This window comes from Eretmochelys imbricata, chromosome 5 (genome assembly GCF_965152235.1).
Source record: "Eretmochelys imbricata isolate rEreImb1 chromosome 5, rEreImb1.hap1, whole genome shotgun sequence".
Taxonomy (NCBI): Eukaryota; Metazoa; Chordata; order Testudines; family Cheloniidae; genus Eretmochelys; species Eretmochelys imbricata.
In genome coordinates this window covers 6494177-6512476 of record NC_135576.1, presented here as the reverse complement: position 1 = coordinate 6512476, position 18300 = coordinate 6494177, and the positions used below count along the sequence as shown (strand labels likewise).

The 18300-nt window shown below is 43.3% G+C and overlaps 1 protein-coding gene across 31 annotated transcripts in view; it reads left to right on the top strand.

Annotated features, from left to right (window-relative positions):
* The window catches only part of CELF4 (CUGBP Elav-like family member 4), an 847078-nt gene that overhangs the window by 655902 nt on the left and 172876 nt on the right, over window positions 1-18300 (top strand). For 6 of the 31 annotated variants that reach the window (XM_077818116.1, XM_077818101.1, XM_077818118.1 and 3 more), the window contains exon 5: window positions 4418-4437. The exons of the other annotated variants lie outside the window; for them this stretch is intronic. In XM_077818116.1, the coding sequence (XP_077674242.1) occupies window positions 4418-4437 (20 nt within the window). The remainder of the gene's footprint in view (window positions 1-4417; window positions 4438-18300) is intronic. 31 annotated transcript variants of the gene reach the window in all.

The window sequence follows — 18300 nt, the reverse complement described above, 5'->3', positions numbered from 1 at the left end:
CAAGTCTGAGCCTCAAACTTCAGATCTAAACTTTCCCAAAGTGCAGCTCTGCTGTAGGGGCTTACCTCCAGCTTCTGTCATCAAGACTCTATCGTTCTCTTTCCCTTGTTCGTTATTACCAGGGAAAGAGATTTTCATGACACGGGAATCTTTGACAGGGAGGGTCCATTTATTATTATTTATATTTAGATAGAGGCCCCAACCAAGATCAGGGCCCATTATGTTCGGAGCTGTACATACATGTATAAGAGAGAGTCCTGGCCACAAAGAACCTACAATCTAAATAGATAAGGCAGACAAAGAGTGGGAGAAAGGAAGGGTAAGGGATCATCTTGTGTTCTGGGTTTGCACAACTCCCAGCACAACGGGGTCCGGTCCATGACTATGTCTCGTAGGTGCTATGGTAATATAAATAATCAATAGTAATAATAATACTGTCCCCATTTTACAAAAGAGAGATATTAAGCAACTTTCCAGGACCACAGAGTCTATGGAAGGACAGAGAGTTGAGCCTACATTTCCAGAGAGCCAGTTCCAGAGATTACCGTTCCATTTGCTTCTACTGCTTCTTCCACTCCATGCAGCCATAACTGCCTCCTTGTATCACAGTGATTAGCACAGCCGCCACTTTTGACATCACAAACAGGATTACAGCTCCTGGTCAAGGTCAAGCAACAGGGGCAGACAAACTGATGTGGGTGGCCGAGATCCTATTTTCTAGCAGGTGTCTATGATACTGCTGATAAAAACCAGTGGAACTGGAATTAAAGCTAAAAATACGGGACCAAACTTTGCCTCTGGTGAGGAGCCGCAACCCACACTGCAGTCAATAGAAGTGGTATTTCTAGTGGCCAAATTTGACCCATTTTACAATAGAATTATCTTGAAATAGAAAGTCTGGTAATGTTTCTTTGGTTTTGTAATGAGCCATCAGTAGATTTTATAAATTTCCCCACCAAAATCTGGTTTTATGAGATCTATCTTTCTTTTTCTTCCTCTCATCTGCCAGCGAGACATAGTAAAAGCTGATGCATTCAGCAAGCGAGATGTCCAGAAGGTGTCTCCTGGATCTTTTCCGATCTGAGAAGCAGCTTCTCTTTCCTCATACTCTCATGTCTAATAACTCTCAGTCTCCGTCCTCCAGCCCCAACCTCTGAACCAGCATCTCTCAGATGTGACCCTCAACCTCTTCACAGCTCTCTCTGTCTCTGAGATGTCCAGAGATCATCCCCTCACTGCCTTCTGGAGGGTACTTGTTATGAAGATTATATGCTTGAATCAGCCCCAGTTTCATGTCTCTGTCATCGCCCATCATGTTACTGCAGTGAAGGGGACAGGAGGAGTTTAGATGGTGTCCTCCACTGTGACACAGACTCATCATCTCACTGTTTGTTGGGGGATAGCAGCAGTGCACTGTTCATGGAAAGGGAGCCTCAAATGACTGACTAAAAATTGGAGGTGACCTAGATGTACAACTTACTGCCCAAGAACAATGTGACAAGCTTTCTTTACTGCCAACCTCTGAGGTTAGGGAGGGTTATTAGCTGAAGGGGGATGAAGGAGACAGTTGTATAAAGTGGCCTATGTGCTTTGTTCTTTTTTTTTTTTTTTTTTGTATTCTTATTCTCTCTTTCCTACTTAGTCCTACTGACTTTCAGTGGATCCCATGCATGGAACACCATAGGGGAGAAATTGCCTTCTACTCTGGCTAGTACACATTGCCCGTAATTTTATTCTGGATTAGGAAAGTCAGTGCTTAAAATGTAAAGTGGTTAGGGAGAAGGAATGCCATATTTTAGGAAATTCCAGCAGGAGATTCCTTCCTGCTGCATTTAATTTTAGACTACAATGTGCATATCTCACACACACACACACACTCTCTCTCTCTCTCTCTCTCCTAACATGGGTTAAACCCAGTCTGCTCTATCCTGGCAATATTTCAAGCAGAGCATAGTACAAAATTCAACTCGCAGGCTAGATGAATTTACAGAAGGGGTCAAAGGCTATAAACTATAGGAAATGGAGATTAAGCCCAGGGGAGTCAATGGCTATGTCTACACTGCAATTAAAGACCAGTGCCAGCTGATTCACGCACACGCCGCAGGGCTGTTTCATTGCAGGTTCGTTCAGGCTCAGGCTGGAGCTCGGACTCCAGGACCCTGCGAGGTGGGTTTGAGAAATACACCCTCTGGGGGAGACAGATCCAGTGATCTGTGAGCACAAGCAGGCTGATGTACTGAGGGAGGCCATCGCAAAAGCAGTTACATGCAGAGGCTCACATTCACGTGTTCACAGACACCGAGGTGCTTCCATGGACAGGCTGGCCCGTAAAGTTGTGCTTCTTCCTTTCAAAGCTGATGAGATTTTCCCAACATGTAAGAGCAGCTTTAAAGGAGAGGATTTATTTGTGAGCAGATTCATAGCAAGAGCCTGGATTTTGGCTCAATGGAAAATTGACCAGAGAGAGAGACACAAAGACCTACATTATTATCCACACTGTACTCATGGAAAAAACATACAAAAATTAATCAGTGATCACATAGGATCTCCTAGTTGTTGCTATATCACGAGCCATGCTACTCTGAACTTCACAGCAACAGCAGGAATAGAACCTCCCACCCACAGAGCACAGCCCCCCTGCCACTTGAACTTGAGGAAAATCTCCATTGGATAATAGCAATATAGATCTCATGACACACACAGTTGAACAGTTTAGATTCTGGGCAGTAGAGTGGTGCACATTCATACTAGGTTTGGTCCCAGTATTGTAATTAAAGCTGGGCGAATAAATGATTTTTTGGTTCAGTGGCCAAACCAAAAAATGAAAAAAACAAAATTCAAGTCAGGACGAGCCGAAACAAAAATGTTTCAACTTTTTCAACGAACCTGAATTGGTTGCCGCCGATTGAGTTGTGGAGTAGGCAGCGTGGCAGTAGCACCCATCATAAGAACGCACATCCCCCTCCTGCTTCTTGGTCACACACAAAATTGACATTTACCAGCAGTGACAAGCCCAGTCATGTGCCACCGACATGACCACGCTGAAAGCTGGTAAACCAGACACGCTATTAGCAACTTCAGCCTTCCAAAAGAAAGCACCAGAGACGAATGACAAGTACCGGCTGTGACTCAGGCCAAACATGGGTGATTTAGGAAATCTGTGCAATGGGCTGGCTCTGTTGAATGGAGAGCCTGACAAACGGTAGGCAGAGAGGCATACAGACATATCAATGGACGGATGGGTAGGACACAGAAGACATCTTAGAGACGTGGTCCCCAAACTGTGGGGCATGCCCCCTCATGGGTGTGCAGGAATGTTCAGGGGGTGAGCAGGGCCCAGATCAGCCCCCATGTGTGAACCATCCAGCCCCAGTCTTCCCCCTGCTCCGCTCCTGGCCTTGGCCCTGACCGTGGTCCCAGCCCCAGCTCCAGCTGCGCTCTGGCCCAGGCCCCAACCAAGGCCCAATTCCCAGCCACAGCCCCACTCCCAGGCCCAGCTCCCCACTGCAGCTCTGGCCCTGGCTCCCAACCACAGCTTCCAGGGGTGGACACAGCTGAGGTAAGGGTGGGAGGATGCGAGTGAAAAAGTTTGGGGACCACTGTCTTCAAGAGTCATGTGTGCAAGCAATTATCCCACGGCAATCTTGCCATGTCACCTCTAGCTTTCTAAAAGGCACCTAGAGACCATAGCTCTATCCCACTCTTGTTCTACTACTGTATTGCAAAAACAGATTTAAACTAGGGCTGTCAAGCGATTAAAAAAATTAATTAAAAAAATTTTAAAAATTTGTAATTAATCGCGATTAATTGCACTTGTTAAACAATAATAGAATACCATTTATTTAAATATTTTGGATGTTTTCTACATTTTCAAATATATTGATTTCAATTACAACACAGAATACAAAGTGTACAGTGCTCACTTTATATTTATTTTATTACAAATATTTGTGCTGTAAAAAACAAAAGGAATAGTATTTTTCAATTCACCTCATACAAGTACTGTAGTGCAATCTCTGTATCATGAAAGTTGAACTTACAAATGTAGAATTATATACAAAAAAACTGCATTCAAAAATAAAACAATGTAAAACTTTAGAGCCTACAAGTCCACTCAGTCCTATTTCTTGTTCAGCCAGTCACTCAGACAAACAAGTTTGTTTACATTTGCAGGAGGTAAGGCTGCCTGCGTGTTGTTTACAATAGCTCCTGAAAGTGAAAACAGGCATTCTCATGGCGCTGTTGTAGCCAGCGGAGCAAGATAATTACATGCCAGATGCGCTAAAGGTTCATATGTCCCTTCATCTTCAAGTTCAACCACCATTCCAGAGGACATGCGTCCATGCTGATGATAAGTTCTGCTCGATAACGATCCAAAGCAGTGTGGACCGATGCATGTTCACTTTCATCATCTGAGTCAGATGCCACCAGCAGAAGGTTGATTTTCATTTTTGGTGATTCGGGTTCTGTAGTTTCCGCATCAGAGTATTGCTCTTTTAAGACTTCTGAAAGCATGTTCCACACCTCCTCCCTCTCAGATTTTGGGAGGCACTTCAGATTCTTAAACCTTGGGTCAAGGTCTGTAGCTATCGAAAGAAATCTCACATTGGTACCTTCTTTGCATTTTGTCAAATCTGCAGTGAACGTTTTCTTAAAATGAACAACATGTGCTGGGTCATCATTTGAGACTTCTATAACATGAACTATATGGCAGAATGCGGGTAAAACAGAGCAGGAGATATGCTACTCTCCCCCAAGGAGTTCAGTCAAAAATTAATTCCTGCGTTATTTTTTAACGAGAGTCATTAGCATGGAAGCATGTCTTCTGGAATGGTGGCTGAAGCATGAAGGGGCATATGAATGTTTAGCATATCTGACACGTAAATACTTTGCAATGCTGGATACAAAAGTGCCATGCGAACGGCTGTTCTCACTTTCTGGTGACATTGTAAATAAGAAGGTGGCAGCACTATCTCCCATATATGTAAACAAACTTGTTTGTCTGAGCAATTGGCTGAATAAGAAGTAGGACTGAGTGGACTTGTCGGCTCTAAAGTTTTACATTGCTTTGTTTTTGAGTGCAATTATGTAACAAAAAAATCTACATTTGTAAGTTGCACTTTCACGATAAGGAGATTACATTATGGTACTTGTATGAGGTGAATTGAGAAGTACTATTTCTTTTGTTTATCATTTTTACAGTGCAAATATTTGTCATAAAAATTTAAAGTGAACACTGTACCCTTTGTATTCTGTGTTGTAATGTAAATCAATGTATTTGAAAATGTAGAAAAACATCTAAAATATTTAATAAATTTCAATTGGTATTCTATCTTTTAACAGTGTGATTAAAACTGCAATTAATCATGATTAATTTTTTTGAGTTAATCGCGTGAGTTAACTGTGATTAATCAACAGCTGTAATTTAAACCTTTTCCAGGTGCCCTGTTGGAGGATGCAGGTGCTCATAGTCAGTTGCGTGTCACCCAACACACCTTTCTAGTCTTCCAAATAGACTTTGCAGCGTAATCCCCAAATACCTCTCAGTCTGGCTGCTTTTATCCGGGATTCAAATTTTTTCTCACTGCTACAGTTCCTCTGCCTTTATCTCCATCTCAGCAGTTATGCCCCCACCTCACTGTAATATAATCTCTTGGGCCTAATTTTCCATACCAGCCCATCTCTATTAGGACACTCAATGCCATTATGCAGCAAGCAACACTTTCTAACAATGACCTATTGATTATATGCTTCATTAACAATGATGAAATCCCTATGAGAGGTTTATTATTCTTGTATTGTATTTTATTATTTCATTTTATCATTAATAATTACCTCTACACTTCATTTCGGTATCACTCACTTTCTTGAAAGGAATGACAGGTCTCGTTCCAAAGGTTTACGAACAATGTCAGCAAAGAGGTTCCTTTCAGCTTGAAGATAAAACAGTCGTCCAGCGTCATAAAACCATCACTGTAAAGTGTGGGGAAAGTTGCTGTTGATTCTATAACCACTCTGGTTCTACAAACGCTTACTGTGTGACTTTACTCACCTGTGTAAATTTACTCACACAAGTAGTCCCATTGGGGTTAACAGTGAGTAGTGTTACACATATACTTAAGTGTTTATGTAACCCACACACCTTCTGGATGTGGGGTTCTGTCCCATCTAGTGGCACCGAGACCACTTAGAGAGATTAATGAGTCTGCTCTACAGCCTTAGCTAAGGGCCAGTGGACTTTTAGCTCACAGGTTAGAGGCTCATGCACTAAGCTCCAGAGGTCCCCGGTTCCATCCTGCCCGCCGGCAACCGGGATCTGTCGGTGTTACATTTACATGATCACGGCCTAAATCAAGGACTCATGTTTTACCTAAGCCTCTGCCCTTCAAGTGCCTACACAGACAAGAGCATCCAGATACCAGCTGAACATGAGCTCCTGATATGACGCTAAAGCCATATGCATAAAGAGGAGACTCCTGAGTAGGAGTAAAGAGGTTATTTTACCTCTTTTTTTGTCATTGGTGCAACTGCTGCTGGAATTCTGCATCCAGTTCTGGTGCCTACAGTTCAAAAAGGATGGTGATAAATTGTAGAGGTTCAGAGAAGAGCAATGAGAATTAATAAAGGATTAGAAAACCTGCCTTATTGTGATAGACGCAAGGAGCTCGCTCTATTGAGCTAAACAAAACTGATTTGGTGGATGGGGGAATGTGGCGGACATAATATACCTGGATTTCAGCAAGGCTTTTGACTCAGTCCTACATGACATTCTGATAAGTAAGCAGGAGAAATTGGGCTCAACAGAACTACCATTAAGTGGATACCTAATTGGTTAAAAAACAGCAAAGAATAACTATTAATGGAATGATGTTGGATTGGAGGGATGTTTCATGTGGGGTTCCACAGGGATCTGTTTGTGGTCCGGTGTTATTTAACGTCTTTATTAATGACCTGGATGTCGGAATAGAGAGCATACTGATCAATTTTGCAGATGAGACAAAGCTGGGGGGAGTTGCCAACAGTTTGGAGGATAGAGCTAAAATTCAGAGGGATCTTGATAAATTGAAGAACTGGGCTATAGACAATTAAATGAAATTCAACAAAGACAAAGGAAGGTGCCACAGTTAGGGAAGGAAAAGCAAGTGCACAAATACAGAATGGGGGAAAACTGGCTTGGCAGCAGCGGTACTGCCGAGAAAGGATGTGGGCGTTTTGGTGGATCACAATGTCAACATGAGTCAGCAATGCAATGCTGTTGCAAAAAAAAAAAAAGAAAGAAAAAAACAAATGCAATTTTAGGTTGCATTAACAGAGGCCTAGTGTACAAGTCATGGGAGGTGACAGTACCATTCTGCTCAGTGCTCATTAGGCTTCAGCTGCAGTACCGTGTCCAGTTTTGGTCACCAGTGTACAGAAAGATGTAGATATACTGGAAAGGAGACAGAGGCAAGCAACAAAGGGATGGAATGCAAGCCATATAATCAAAGGCTGGAGGAACTGGGTATGCTTAGTTTGGAAAAGAGGAGAGGGACATGATAGTGGTCTTCAAATATTTGAAAGGCTGCCATACAAAAGATGGAGGAAGGTTGTTCTCTTTTGCCACAAAGGGCAGGACAAGAAGCTACAGCATAGCAGATTTAGATTAATTCTCAGGAAAAACTTCCTACAGTGGAACAGATTGCCTAGGGAGATTGTGGAAGCTCCTTAACTGGAGGTTTTCAAATGGAGGGTGGATAACCATCTGTCTTGGATGATTTAGACACAAGAAATCCTGCATCTTGGCAGCGGCTTAGACTAGATGCCCTTTGCGGTCCCTTCTAACCTTATGATTCTACGGTTAAAAGGTGACTTGATTAAAGTCTATAAATATCTACATAGGGAACAAAATTTAATAATGGGCTCTTCAGTCTAGCAGAAAAAGGTATCATATGATCCAGTTGCCAGAAGTTGAAGCTAGACAAATTCAGACTGGAAATACTGCGTAAATTTTTAATGATGAGAGTAATTAACCATTGGAACAATTTACCAAGAGTCGTGGTGGGTTCTCCATCACTGACAATTTTTAAACCAAGATTGGATGGTTTTTTTTGAAAGGTCTGCTCTGGGAATTAGTTTGGGGAAGTTCTATGGTCTGTGTTATGCAGGAGGTCGGCCCAGATGAGCACAAATTATCCCTTCTGGCCTTGGAATCTATGAATCTGTGAGCCATGGAAAGTTCAACTCTCTTGGGTAATATTTGTTGAGAGTTCCCTTTACTACATCTTGTGGAATAAAACAAATCTAACTACATGGGCAAGACATAATTAGGTTTCAATGAATATTATATCATGCCTTTGGTGATAATCCTGGTGTTTCTGGTTGAGAAAAGGCTTTAGACAGCACTGAGGGGCAGGTGTGAGTTATGTTAATGAGAATTTAGGCCTAGATCCACAAAAGTGTTTAGGCTGCTATCTTCAATTGATTTCAATGGATCTGGGCCTTAGCGCTAATGACAAGTGTCAGACTGACAAGCATGAAGACTGACGGCCATTCCAAAGAATAGCCCCACTTAATCCCAATGGACCCATGGGACAGAGAACAAGGCCAAGCTATCTCTTCTCTGTTGCTTTGGTGGGATACAGGGCAAGAGTTAGTCAAAGTATCTCCAGTGTAAATGACTGAGGGATTCCACTTGTATTCCAGTTAAAGTGAATCTCTGTATGCAGGGAAAACAAAAGACTCAGTTGTTCCTATGCACATACTATATGAAGTAGGGCCTGCAGCCTTGGTCACCTACTCCCTTCCACACAAGAGCACAAGGTAAAGGAGAGGTGTGGTACAAGCAGAGCATGGGATCACCTGAAGACATGTGCGAAGTGTGTTACGCCAGTGGTTCTCAACCAGAGGTACACATACCCCTGGAGATCTGCAGAGGTCTTCCAGGGGGTACATCAACTCATCTAGATATTTGCCTAGTTTTACAACAGGCTACATAAAAAGCACGAGCGAAGTCAGCACAAACTAAAATTTCATACAATTATTTGTTTATACTGCTCTGTATACTATACGCTGAAATGTAAATGCAATATTTATATTGCCATTCATTTTGTAACAATATGGTAAAATTGAGAAAGTAAGTAATTTTTCAGTGATAGTGTGTTATGACACTGTTTATTTTCATGTCTGATTTTGTAAGCAAGTCGTTTTTAAGTGAGGTAAAACTTGAGGGTACGCAAGACAAATCAGACTGGACAGGTTGACACAAGTTGAGAGCCACCGTGTTACATCAAGCATCTGCTTTCCCTGTACCCCATGTCCTCTCTCCATTCTGGTTGGGCCTAATCCAAAGCCTCATCAAGTCAATGGGAGTCATTCCATTGACTTCACTCACCTGTGACCAGGACCTTTGTGCTTATACATGGAACTCAACACACTTGCATGCCAAAGGATCAATCCATGTGTGTGTGTAGAGCAGTGGTTCTCAACCTGCGGCTCGCAGGCCACTTGCAGCCCAATCAGCACAGAGCAGCAGCTCATGTGACATCCTCAGGGCCATATAGGTAGTAGATATATTGTGTGGCTGCAACCCACATGACACGCAGAGAGCTGCATATGCAGCCCACAATGGTAAATAGGTTGAGAACCACTGGTACAGAGAGAGAGAAAAAGAGAATGTTCAAAGGTGAGCGTGTGTCTAGATTGGTGGATGGATACATAATTTATACAGTACCATAAACACACATACCAGCCTCTTTTTTTCTATTCCCCCACCCCACCCCCGTACCCTAAGTATGAATAATGCAAAGACAAAGTGAGCTGCATTTTTATGGACACGGTTGAGACCGGCAGTTAGGAATAATGGTTGTCTAATTGTAGTGCTGTATTGTGTGCTGTGTCAAAGCGTGGGCGAGTAATTGCAATCATCAAACCCCTTTCAGAGTGTGTGCAAGCCCCTGACCCTTGATCACCTGCCATCAAGCCTATCTCATCTGCCACACAAGCATTTTCTGGGCAGAGGAACTCGCGGAACGTTTTTTCAGGGATGGGGCTGGGGGGGGGTGGCTTTTTATGTAGAAATGTGCACACAGTCGCCTTCCTGAGAGCTAATTTAGGTGCCAGACATTAAAAAAAAAATTATACAAAATAATACGGTAACCAGCAACTGAAGAAAAAAATATAATTGATTCTCATGGGCTACTGAGTGTTACAATTTGAATGTCTTTCCATTAAAATCTTCGTAAGAGCCACGGGAAGGAAGGAAGCAAAACTGGGGTGGGATGGAAATCAGGGGTTTGTTCAACGGCTACTGCTGAGATGAAAGAGGAGATCGTTTCAGACTGCGAGCAGTATTGATAACCGTATTTCTATTTTTATATATTAATATAAGCGGCTTGACTCACTGGGTGCTTGCGAAATCGTACAAACAGACTGTTAGCTCTAGTGTTTTGAGTGAGGTTCACTGAGGAATCGAGCATATGCCGTGAGAAAATAGTTGCTTTGTCTCTTGTCTTGCTCTGAATTCTCAGCCTGGCAGTGTCTGCGTGGACCTGTGTTCTCCAAGCATCAGTTTACACTCCATCAGTCCTGTTAATGTTGGCAGAGTGCTATATAGATGTAGAGTGCTATGTAAGTGCTCACTGTATATATCTGTCTATAAGAGAGGGGAAATGGGTGGTGATGTGGTGGGCAAGCTTTATCAGAGAGGACCTGCGCAACTCTCTCATGGCTGCACCTTTCGGGAGTAATGCAACCACCCCCACCTCGCAATAAAATCTGTTTATACAGAGCGTTAGCTATATTGTCCATAGAGGCAGATCGGAGGGTGAGTGGATGTGCAGTTAGACAGGCCCAAGCTGAGACTTCAGGTTCCGATTTAAACTGTTGCAAAGCCTTGACTTGGGTTTTTGTTTAGGTCAGATTTTATCACTATGGTGGCATTAAAGACCCACAAGCGGACTACTCCACCCCAGCTTCAACATCTGCCTTTGCTGAAAGAAATACCTGATGTTCACGGCTGGCAAATACAGGTGGGCCAGGACATATGCGTCTGTTCAGATTTTTGTAATGAGGAGCTCTGTTAGGCTGTGTAATTAGTCTCTCAAGGGAAGTGGTAGAAGCCCTATCATGTGGTTGAAATCAAGCAAAAAGAAATTTAGGCTGCGATATTGGGAATAATGTCCTAATGGTGAAATCTATCAGACTGTGGAAGAGTATCCCAAGGGAAGTGGCAGTAATTCCATTATTTGAATTACTTAAAATGAGAATGGACAAACCGCTTATGAATGCTCAGTAGGAAACAATCCTACCTTGGCAGGGACAGGACTGCATATCCTAATAGGTCTTTTCCATCTCTGGTGTCTATGATTTACCCTGACACTTCTCTCCCATACCTCAGCCCCCTCCCCACCATGAATCAGATTCATTTTCTATCTTTGTGCATTAAAAAGAAGAATATAGATGCATTTTACAAAGCCTCAGCATAATGATGTAGAGAGATGCCATCACAGGCAAGTGGCTGCAAAATGCCAGATTGCAAACCCATAGACAGTCCAGATTTCCCGAGGGAAACTTAGCACAGCCGCAGAGGGTGTCAGCTAGGCAGACATCTGTGGGGAAGTGGGCTGAGCATGGGCCTCGGAGCTGGGAGATCAGCATTCTAGTCTTGATTCTGCCACCAATTAGCTGTGCAATCATGGCCAACTCATTTAGGACCCTGCTGCCCTTGAAGTCAGTGGCAGGACTTCCATTGACTTCAACAGGAAATCAAAGAGATCTTCTCTGCCTTGGTTATCCCCTGTGTGAAACATGGAGAATGATGCCCTGCTGGCCTTTCTGACATCCTTTGAGATTGGTTACTACAAAGAGTGAGCTAGCCCAACTAGAATATACCTGCCCCCTGCCGGGGTTGGAATATGCCAACTGTGCTCTCAGGAAGAGCAGCTATAAGTTTGTAATCCCATCACCATCTTCCATTAATGCCCAGTCTGCATGTATCCAGCATGCTGCCAAAAGACTTGTGTCTTCACTATTTTTCCTACCCTACCCACATAGGCCCTAGTCATGGACTAGGACCTAATTGTGCCAGGCGCTGTACAAACACAACAAAAAAGCCCCCACCACAAAGCGCTCACTCTCTAGATAGAAGACCAGAGACACCAGATGGATGCAGACAGATGGGGGAGTGCAAGGAAACAATGAGCCAATATCAGTCAGCACAATCAGTGGTCCCAGTACACCATCAGCCAAACCGTTGCCATGTTGTATGTCGGCAGTATGGCAAAGGAGAGTTTTTGAAGGAGGCTGATGTGCGAGATCCGTGGATGTTTGACGGGGCGCTCATCACAAGTGCGAGGGAGCCACAGGGGAGAAAGCACAAATATGCGTGTTTGTAAATTTAACACCCGGGTGTTCAGAGCTGGCATCATGCACCGGTCAGAGGTGGGTGTTGACACTCTGACAGTGAATGAGAGCTGACAGGTGGGGATAGGCCGTGAAGGGCCTTTCTGAGCTCCTGTCTGGACACTGAACCATGACAGCGACCGCTCAGTGTTATAAAACCATGCTGACTGTTACCAGCAGGGGCATCCCCAGGCAGGGAAGGTCTCCCCTTGGCTGCTTGTTTCCCTCTCCATGCCATCAGATGGGACCAGCCTATTGAAAACTCAGCCCCTTCGAGCTCCCTGAAACAGCAGCAGCTGGAAGGGAAATAACAGTAAAATTCTATGGCTGTAATAAAACGCATTAGCCATCTGAACACTCATTTCAATCAAATAATGCAGCCCATTCATATTTAAACAGGAAATATTGTTTAATGTTTATGGTAATGATCAAATCAAATTTTAAAAATTAAACATGAAATTAAACATTAAAGCGAAGGTCCAACATTTGGCACGTGGGCCACCAATGGAAACACACCACTGCGGGACCCAACGCCTGCAATGATTGGGGGCTGGCAGCATAGCTAATCTGACCTCTTTGTTGTTCATCAGTGCAGCATGTCTGGGGATCTGCAGAACAGGGGCACCTGGGGGTGGCTTTTGGTATTGCAAAAACTGAGCGGTCAGAGCAGCCAAGGCTGATGATGCAGACTGGGCAGTGGGTCGACAGTTATCCAGAGCCACTGTGGTCCCTCTGAGCCAACCTGCCACAGGCAGACAGCAGGAGACGGAAGTGCCGCCAATCCCTGAGTCCCTTGCAAGGGCAGGGAATTGTTTAGTGGCAGGATACACCGAGATGATCCCAGCAGGCGACCCATGCCCTATGCTGCAAAGGAAGGCAAAAAACCTCCAAGGTCCCTACCAATCTGACTGGGGGTGCGGGGTGGATTCTTTCCTGAGCTTAAATCTGGAGATCAGTTAGACCCTGAGCACATAAGCCAGACACACCAGCCAAGCTACTGAGAAAGAGGATTCTCTGTACTATTTCAGTGCACCGGTCCACCCCAACTGGTATCCCATTTCTGGACATGGCTGATCTCTGATGCTCTGGGAAAGGTGAACCCCTCTCCAAGCCCGAATCACAATTATTCATCAGGGAAAAAATTACTTCCTGACTCTTCCAGGAAACTGGGGCCATTTCTTTAAGCTGTGTTGACCTCAATGAAACTATGCTAATTTACACCATTTGTGGATTTGGTCGAGTGGTTTTCCAAGTACTTAAAGCCTTGTGATGTTCACCCAACCATTGTTTATAAGAAAGATGAGCTTGAGCTACAACCTATGAGCTTGTAGCTGAACTTCCCCATAGTTCTGAGATGCTTGGGTTCAGGGTTCTGGTTTGCATCCATCTCTAGTTTATTAGAGATTAAATAAAAACTAATGTTCAAGACATATTGCGGGTGGAAGCTATGGGGACAGAATGGAATCACCCATGTTGGCATTTGTTAAAGATACGAGGACTAACACTCTGATGCTTGCCGTAGATCCCATCATCTGGCCTGATCACAAGCACTCAGATCCCAGGGTTTATACCAGGCTAAATTCTGATCTCACGTCAGTGTGAAACCAGACTCAGAGGGTTTCCTCCTTCTTTCACTTACACCAATGTAAATCTGGAGTGACTCCATTGACACCGGGCCTGGTTGTCCTCCGATAGCACCTAGGCAACTACACTTGAAGTTAGTGGAGTTCCTCCAGGTTTACATTGCTATATGTAATGTTGGAATCAGGCCCAAGTTTGCATCAGCATGAGATGAGATTATGTCTACTTTTAGGACCTCATTACTGGGCAGCATTGCTCATCTCCCAGTACCAGGTGGGCTACCCTTTTGCTCAAATAGTTTGATCTTTCCAGGGATCATGTTGCTGGTGGATATTAATTAATATTAATTTAAAATTATCAGTGCTTCGGCACTCCACCAAATTACATTTTGATCTTAAAAACTCTCCCGGAAAGGTGGAATCAATTCTTTCCCCTGTGATAGCCTGCCTGCCTGGGTTCATGGTTGAAGCAGCACACATGGAAACTCTTTCTTTTCTTTTTTCTGTTTTTTTTTTTTTTCCCTGACAAGACAGAATAAATTAGCTGGGAGACTACAGCAAAATGGTGAGATTTATCTTAACCTGTGACTACCGCGCTCATCCTTGTACCATGCACTTTAAATTGGATTGGGATCCTGTAAGAGGCTGTCAAGGATTTTGTTTGTTCTGCTTGACATACAGATGTACAATTGGTAAAACTGCATCTTATCTTAGTAATTGTCTACAGTGCTAAGTCTGTACCTAGTTATTGACTTCAAAAGTCAGGTTTCATCTGTGCTGCTCCTTGATTTCACATCATCCCACCAGCCCCAGCTCTATATACATCTTTCAGTTCAGCTCCCTTTGCTAAACCATCCCCCCACCCCTCACCCCTCTTAAATGTTTAGTTTGTGCTTGGATATTTTTAATCAAATCCATTTATTTTATTACACATTTATTGATTTATTCTGTTGGGTGAATGTTTTAACTGGTTTCCTTGGGGCTGCTGCTGCTGTTGAATTTAGGATTTGATTTGTCGGGAAGATCTGTCTTGGGCATTAGAGCGGCCTACCGTTGTCTAAAATTTGCTAGAAAATAAATGAAATGGGGTTTTCTTTCAATTTTATTTTGGGGGAAAAAATAAATAAATACGTGGCCAGGATATTAATCTACTTTAAAAGGTACCTGTACAAAATATACAAAGAATGAAATGCCCATCTATGTACTTATCTAACCTAGCTATCATCATAGTAGCTCAGCATCTTTTAATACATGTATAGGCTAATGAACCTCAAAATTTTTCACTCAGATGCTTATCTGAAGTCTTTACATTCTTTGGTATTCAGACATGGGCTGTGAGTAGAACTGGTCAGGAAATGGTACTTTTTCCCCACAGAAAAATTAGAAGAAAACAAGCAAATTTTCAGAAGAAAAGCTTTTGGTCAAATAAGTCAAACTTTTCTGTGAAAAGCAGATACTTTCCATGAAATATTTAGCTTAATCTAAAACCCAATTTTCTGTTGAAAATCAGTTTTGATAAAAAAAATTTGGACCAGCCATAGCTGTCTCCTGAGAAGAGACTCTGGCAGGGGATTTCTGGGACTTCCTTCTCTTCTGGTGCTTCTTTTCAGGTCGGCTGGGAACACCAAAAGAACCAACTTATTCAGAGTATGGCCGCTTCTCTCTCTTCCTTGTTCCCACTGGAAATGGGGCGAGCAAAAACCCAAGAATGTGAAAAATAATTAAAAACATTTCAAGAATCTTGAAAAAGGGTTTGATTTGCATTTACGTTGAATCTTGGGAAGAAGTTTGCAGCATTTCTCTTCTTCCTCATTTGAAGTGGTTTGGGTGTCTTGGGGACAAACTAAAAACTAAAATGTAAAGTGTCTGACAGAATACAGTGGCTGTAGGGATCTGTTGTGGGTCCAGTCCTGCTCCTACTGAACCCACCAGCAAAACTCCTTTTGGAGTTTAATGGAAGCAGAATTGTGCCCTTTATGTCCTTCAGAAACAGCAGAGAGAGATACTTAGCCATCAGACTGGTTTCTCAATAGAGTTATGCAGGATCCAGTCCTGTTGCCATTGAAGACATTGGCAAACCTACCATTTTGTTCAATGAAATCAGGATATGATAAAAATTAAGAAATTACTTGTATATGTATTTATCATAAAGACAAGAAAAGTCATTTCACCTCTGGGGACATATTATAAGTTGTGCTGACAGCCCACAACAGTGTCGAAAAGAACCTCTGGGGTTGGATCCATTGTCAACCAATCAAAAGTTAAGATTATACTTAAAATAGGGGCTTGATATGATAAATCCATTATTCATGCCCAGAACGATTGGACACCATGGACCAAGGCGTTGGCTGGAATGGCAGGATGGATCCATAATTCCATTCAAAATGCTGAAAGATATGGCTAAGACACCAGCCCTATTTTAGCAAAAAAGTCCAGTGGTATCTTTGATGGCTGTAAACGGTCAGCTTCTCTGATTTTGTCTCATCAGAAACGGAGCATCTCTGGAATACATACTATAGGTGGTTTGTGTGCTTCCTTTGCCGCATTTGTTCTGATCTGTCACTAGGAAAGTGATGCTGTCTTTTCAGGGTTAAATAGATCTTTTCCCATGGTTAGATTTCAGATTATCAGCGTTTGCCCTAAAATGAAATGATGCTAAAGTGGTTGGAAGGATCTGCACAGCTACAGTACCAAATGTCTGGTACATAAAGGTGGTAATTGGAACATGATGCAGGTCGGGGGTTATCTGCTAGAACAAGAGTTGTATTTGTGTGTCAAGTTTACCCCTGTGCTTTTACTCAGAGGCAGTCTTATATCAGGGCTTTCTGGGAAATACAATATGGCTTTTATTGTTTGCAATTTATTATTTTTTATTTTTGCATTATTTTTTTTTATTCTTGTGGGGCCCCTGGGTGCCCATAACAATGTGGCAAGTAACACAGATCCGCAGTGTAGCACTGTTTTCCCTTTGCAAATAAATCCATGCAAATACCGCAAATCCATCTCCGGGCATTGGCAGCTTTCTAACCTAAGGAAGAAATGGCAGGGAAGGAACCTCATTATGCTGCAGACAGTGCTGCTGGAGATCTCTCGCTTGACTTTTGAGGATATATGTTTCCCTTCACTTGGCTTCTCCCCCCCACACCCCCTTTAGAGATATGTACAGAAAGATAACTGAGCAAAAAGGGCATGTGCTGCATGCAGGGACCCTGAATGGCAGCCTAGCAGCAGGAGTTAATACCTCAGGGGGATACAGTACAGAAGGGAGCGAAGGGACAAGTTCTGCTTTCAGATGTTCATGCACATCTGTTATTGGCTTCAGTAGGGATCTCCTAGAAGGTGCATCTGAGAGCTGAATTTGAAAATGTCTATATTTAAAAAGTACCATTTCTGGAACTACAGTGGTCCTGGAGTTACACAACTTCAAGGGAGCTAGACGGGTATAACCCAAGGCCAGGTTTGGCCCCTCAATGCCTGTCACAGTCCCTTCTGTGTCTGTTCCTCGATTCCAGCCACCAGCCACATTCGTGTAGCCTTTGCAACTATGAGGGAGCATGCGGCAGTCATTACAGAAGACAGGGATTAAGAGACACCCCAAAGAGAGTCTCAGGGGTCTCTTCTCTTTGCCCCAGCAAGCCTAAATCAAAAGACAAATTCTGCCCTCAGTACAACCCCGCAGACTCCCAAACAAAGGGCCAGTGAAGAATGTCGACATCAGTGGGGTTGTATGGGGATAACAGAGAACAGAATTGGCCTATTGTGATCTCCAGGCATCCAACCCACCTGTGAACTAGGGACTGAGCCATTGGGGTGGGATGAAATAAGAACTGACTCAAGCCTTTTCCCAGAGCCTGAAATGAGCCTTTAAGGTTCTAAAAGTTTCCATGATTTTTGAGTTTGTCTCGTGGAATTCATTATTCACCATGGTCCTTCCTGTTCTTAGCCAAGGAAGGAAGTGGAGTTGCCAACATTTTTCTCATACAGCCTGATCCAAAGCCCATTGGAGACAACGGATTAGGCCCACAGTCTTTCCAGCATGTCCTGATGGGGATACATTGTGAATCTCCTGAGACAGCCTCAGCTTGTGGGCTTCCCTGCCAGCTTTCCAGATCCATCAGGACTAGCCATAGAGACTAGGTCAGGTTTCCCAACTGAAGTCTACCCAGGCCAAGTTAATGGCAGAACTGGGGGGGTCTTAGTCAGTATCCTCCTTGGTTAAAATCCCCTGGTGAACCCCAGGGGAGCAAAACAAATAGGAAGGAAGGAAGGCAGATTTATTAAATACAAATGAAAAAATCAGGACATAATGTTAAAGAATTATCTGAAACTCATGTACACAGAT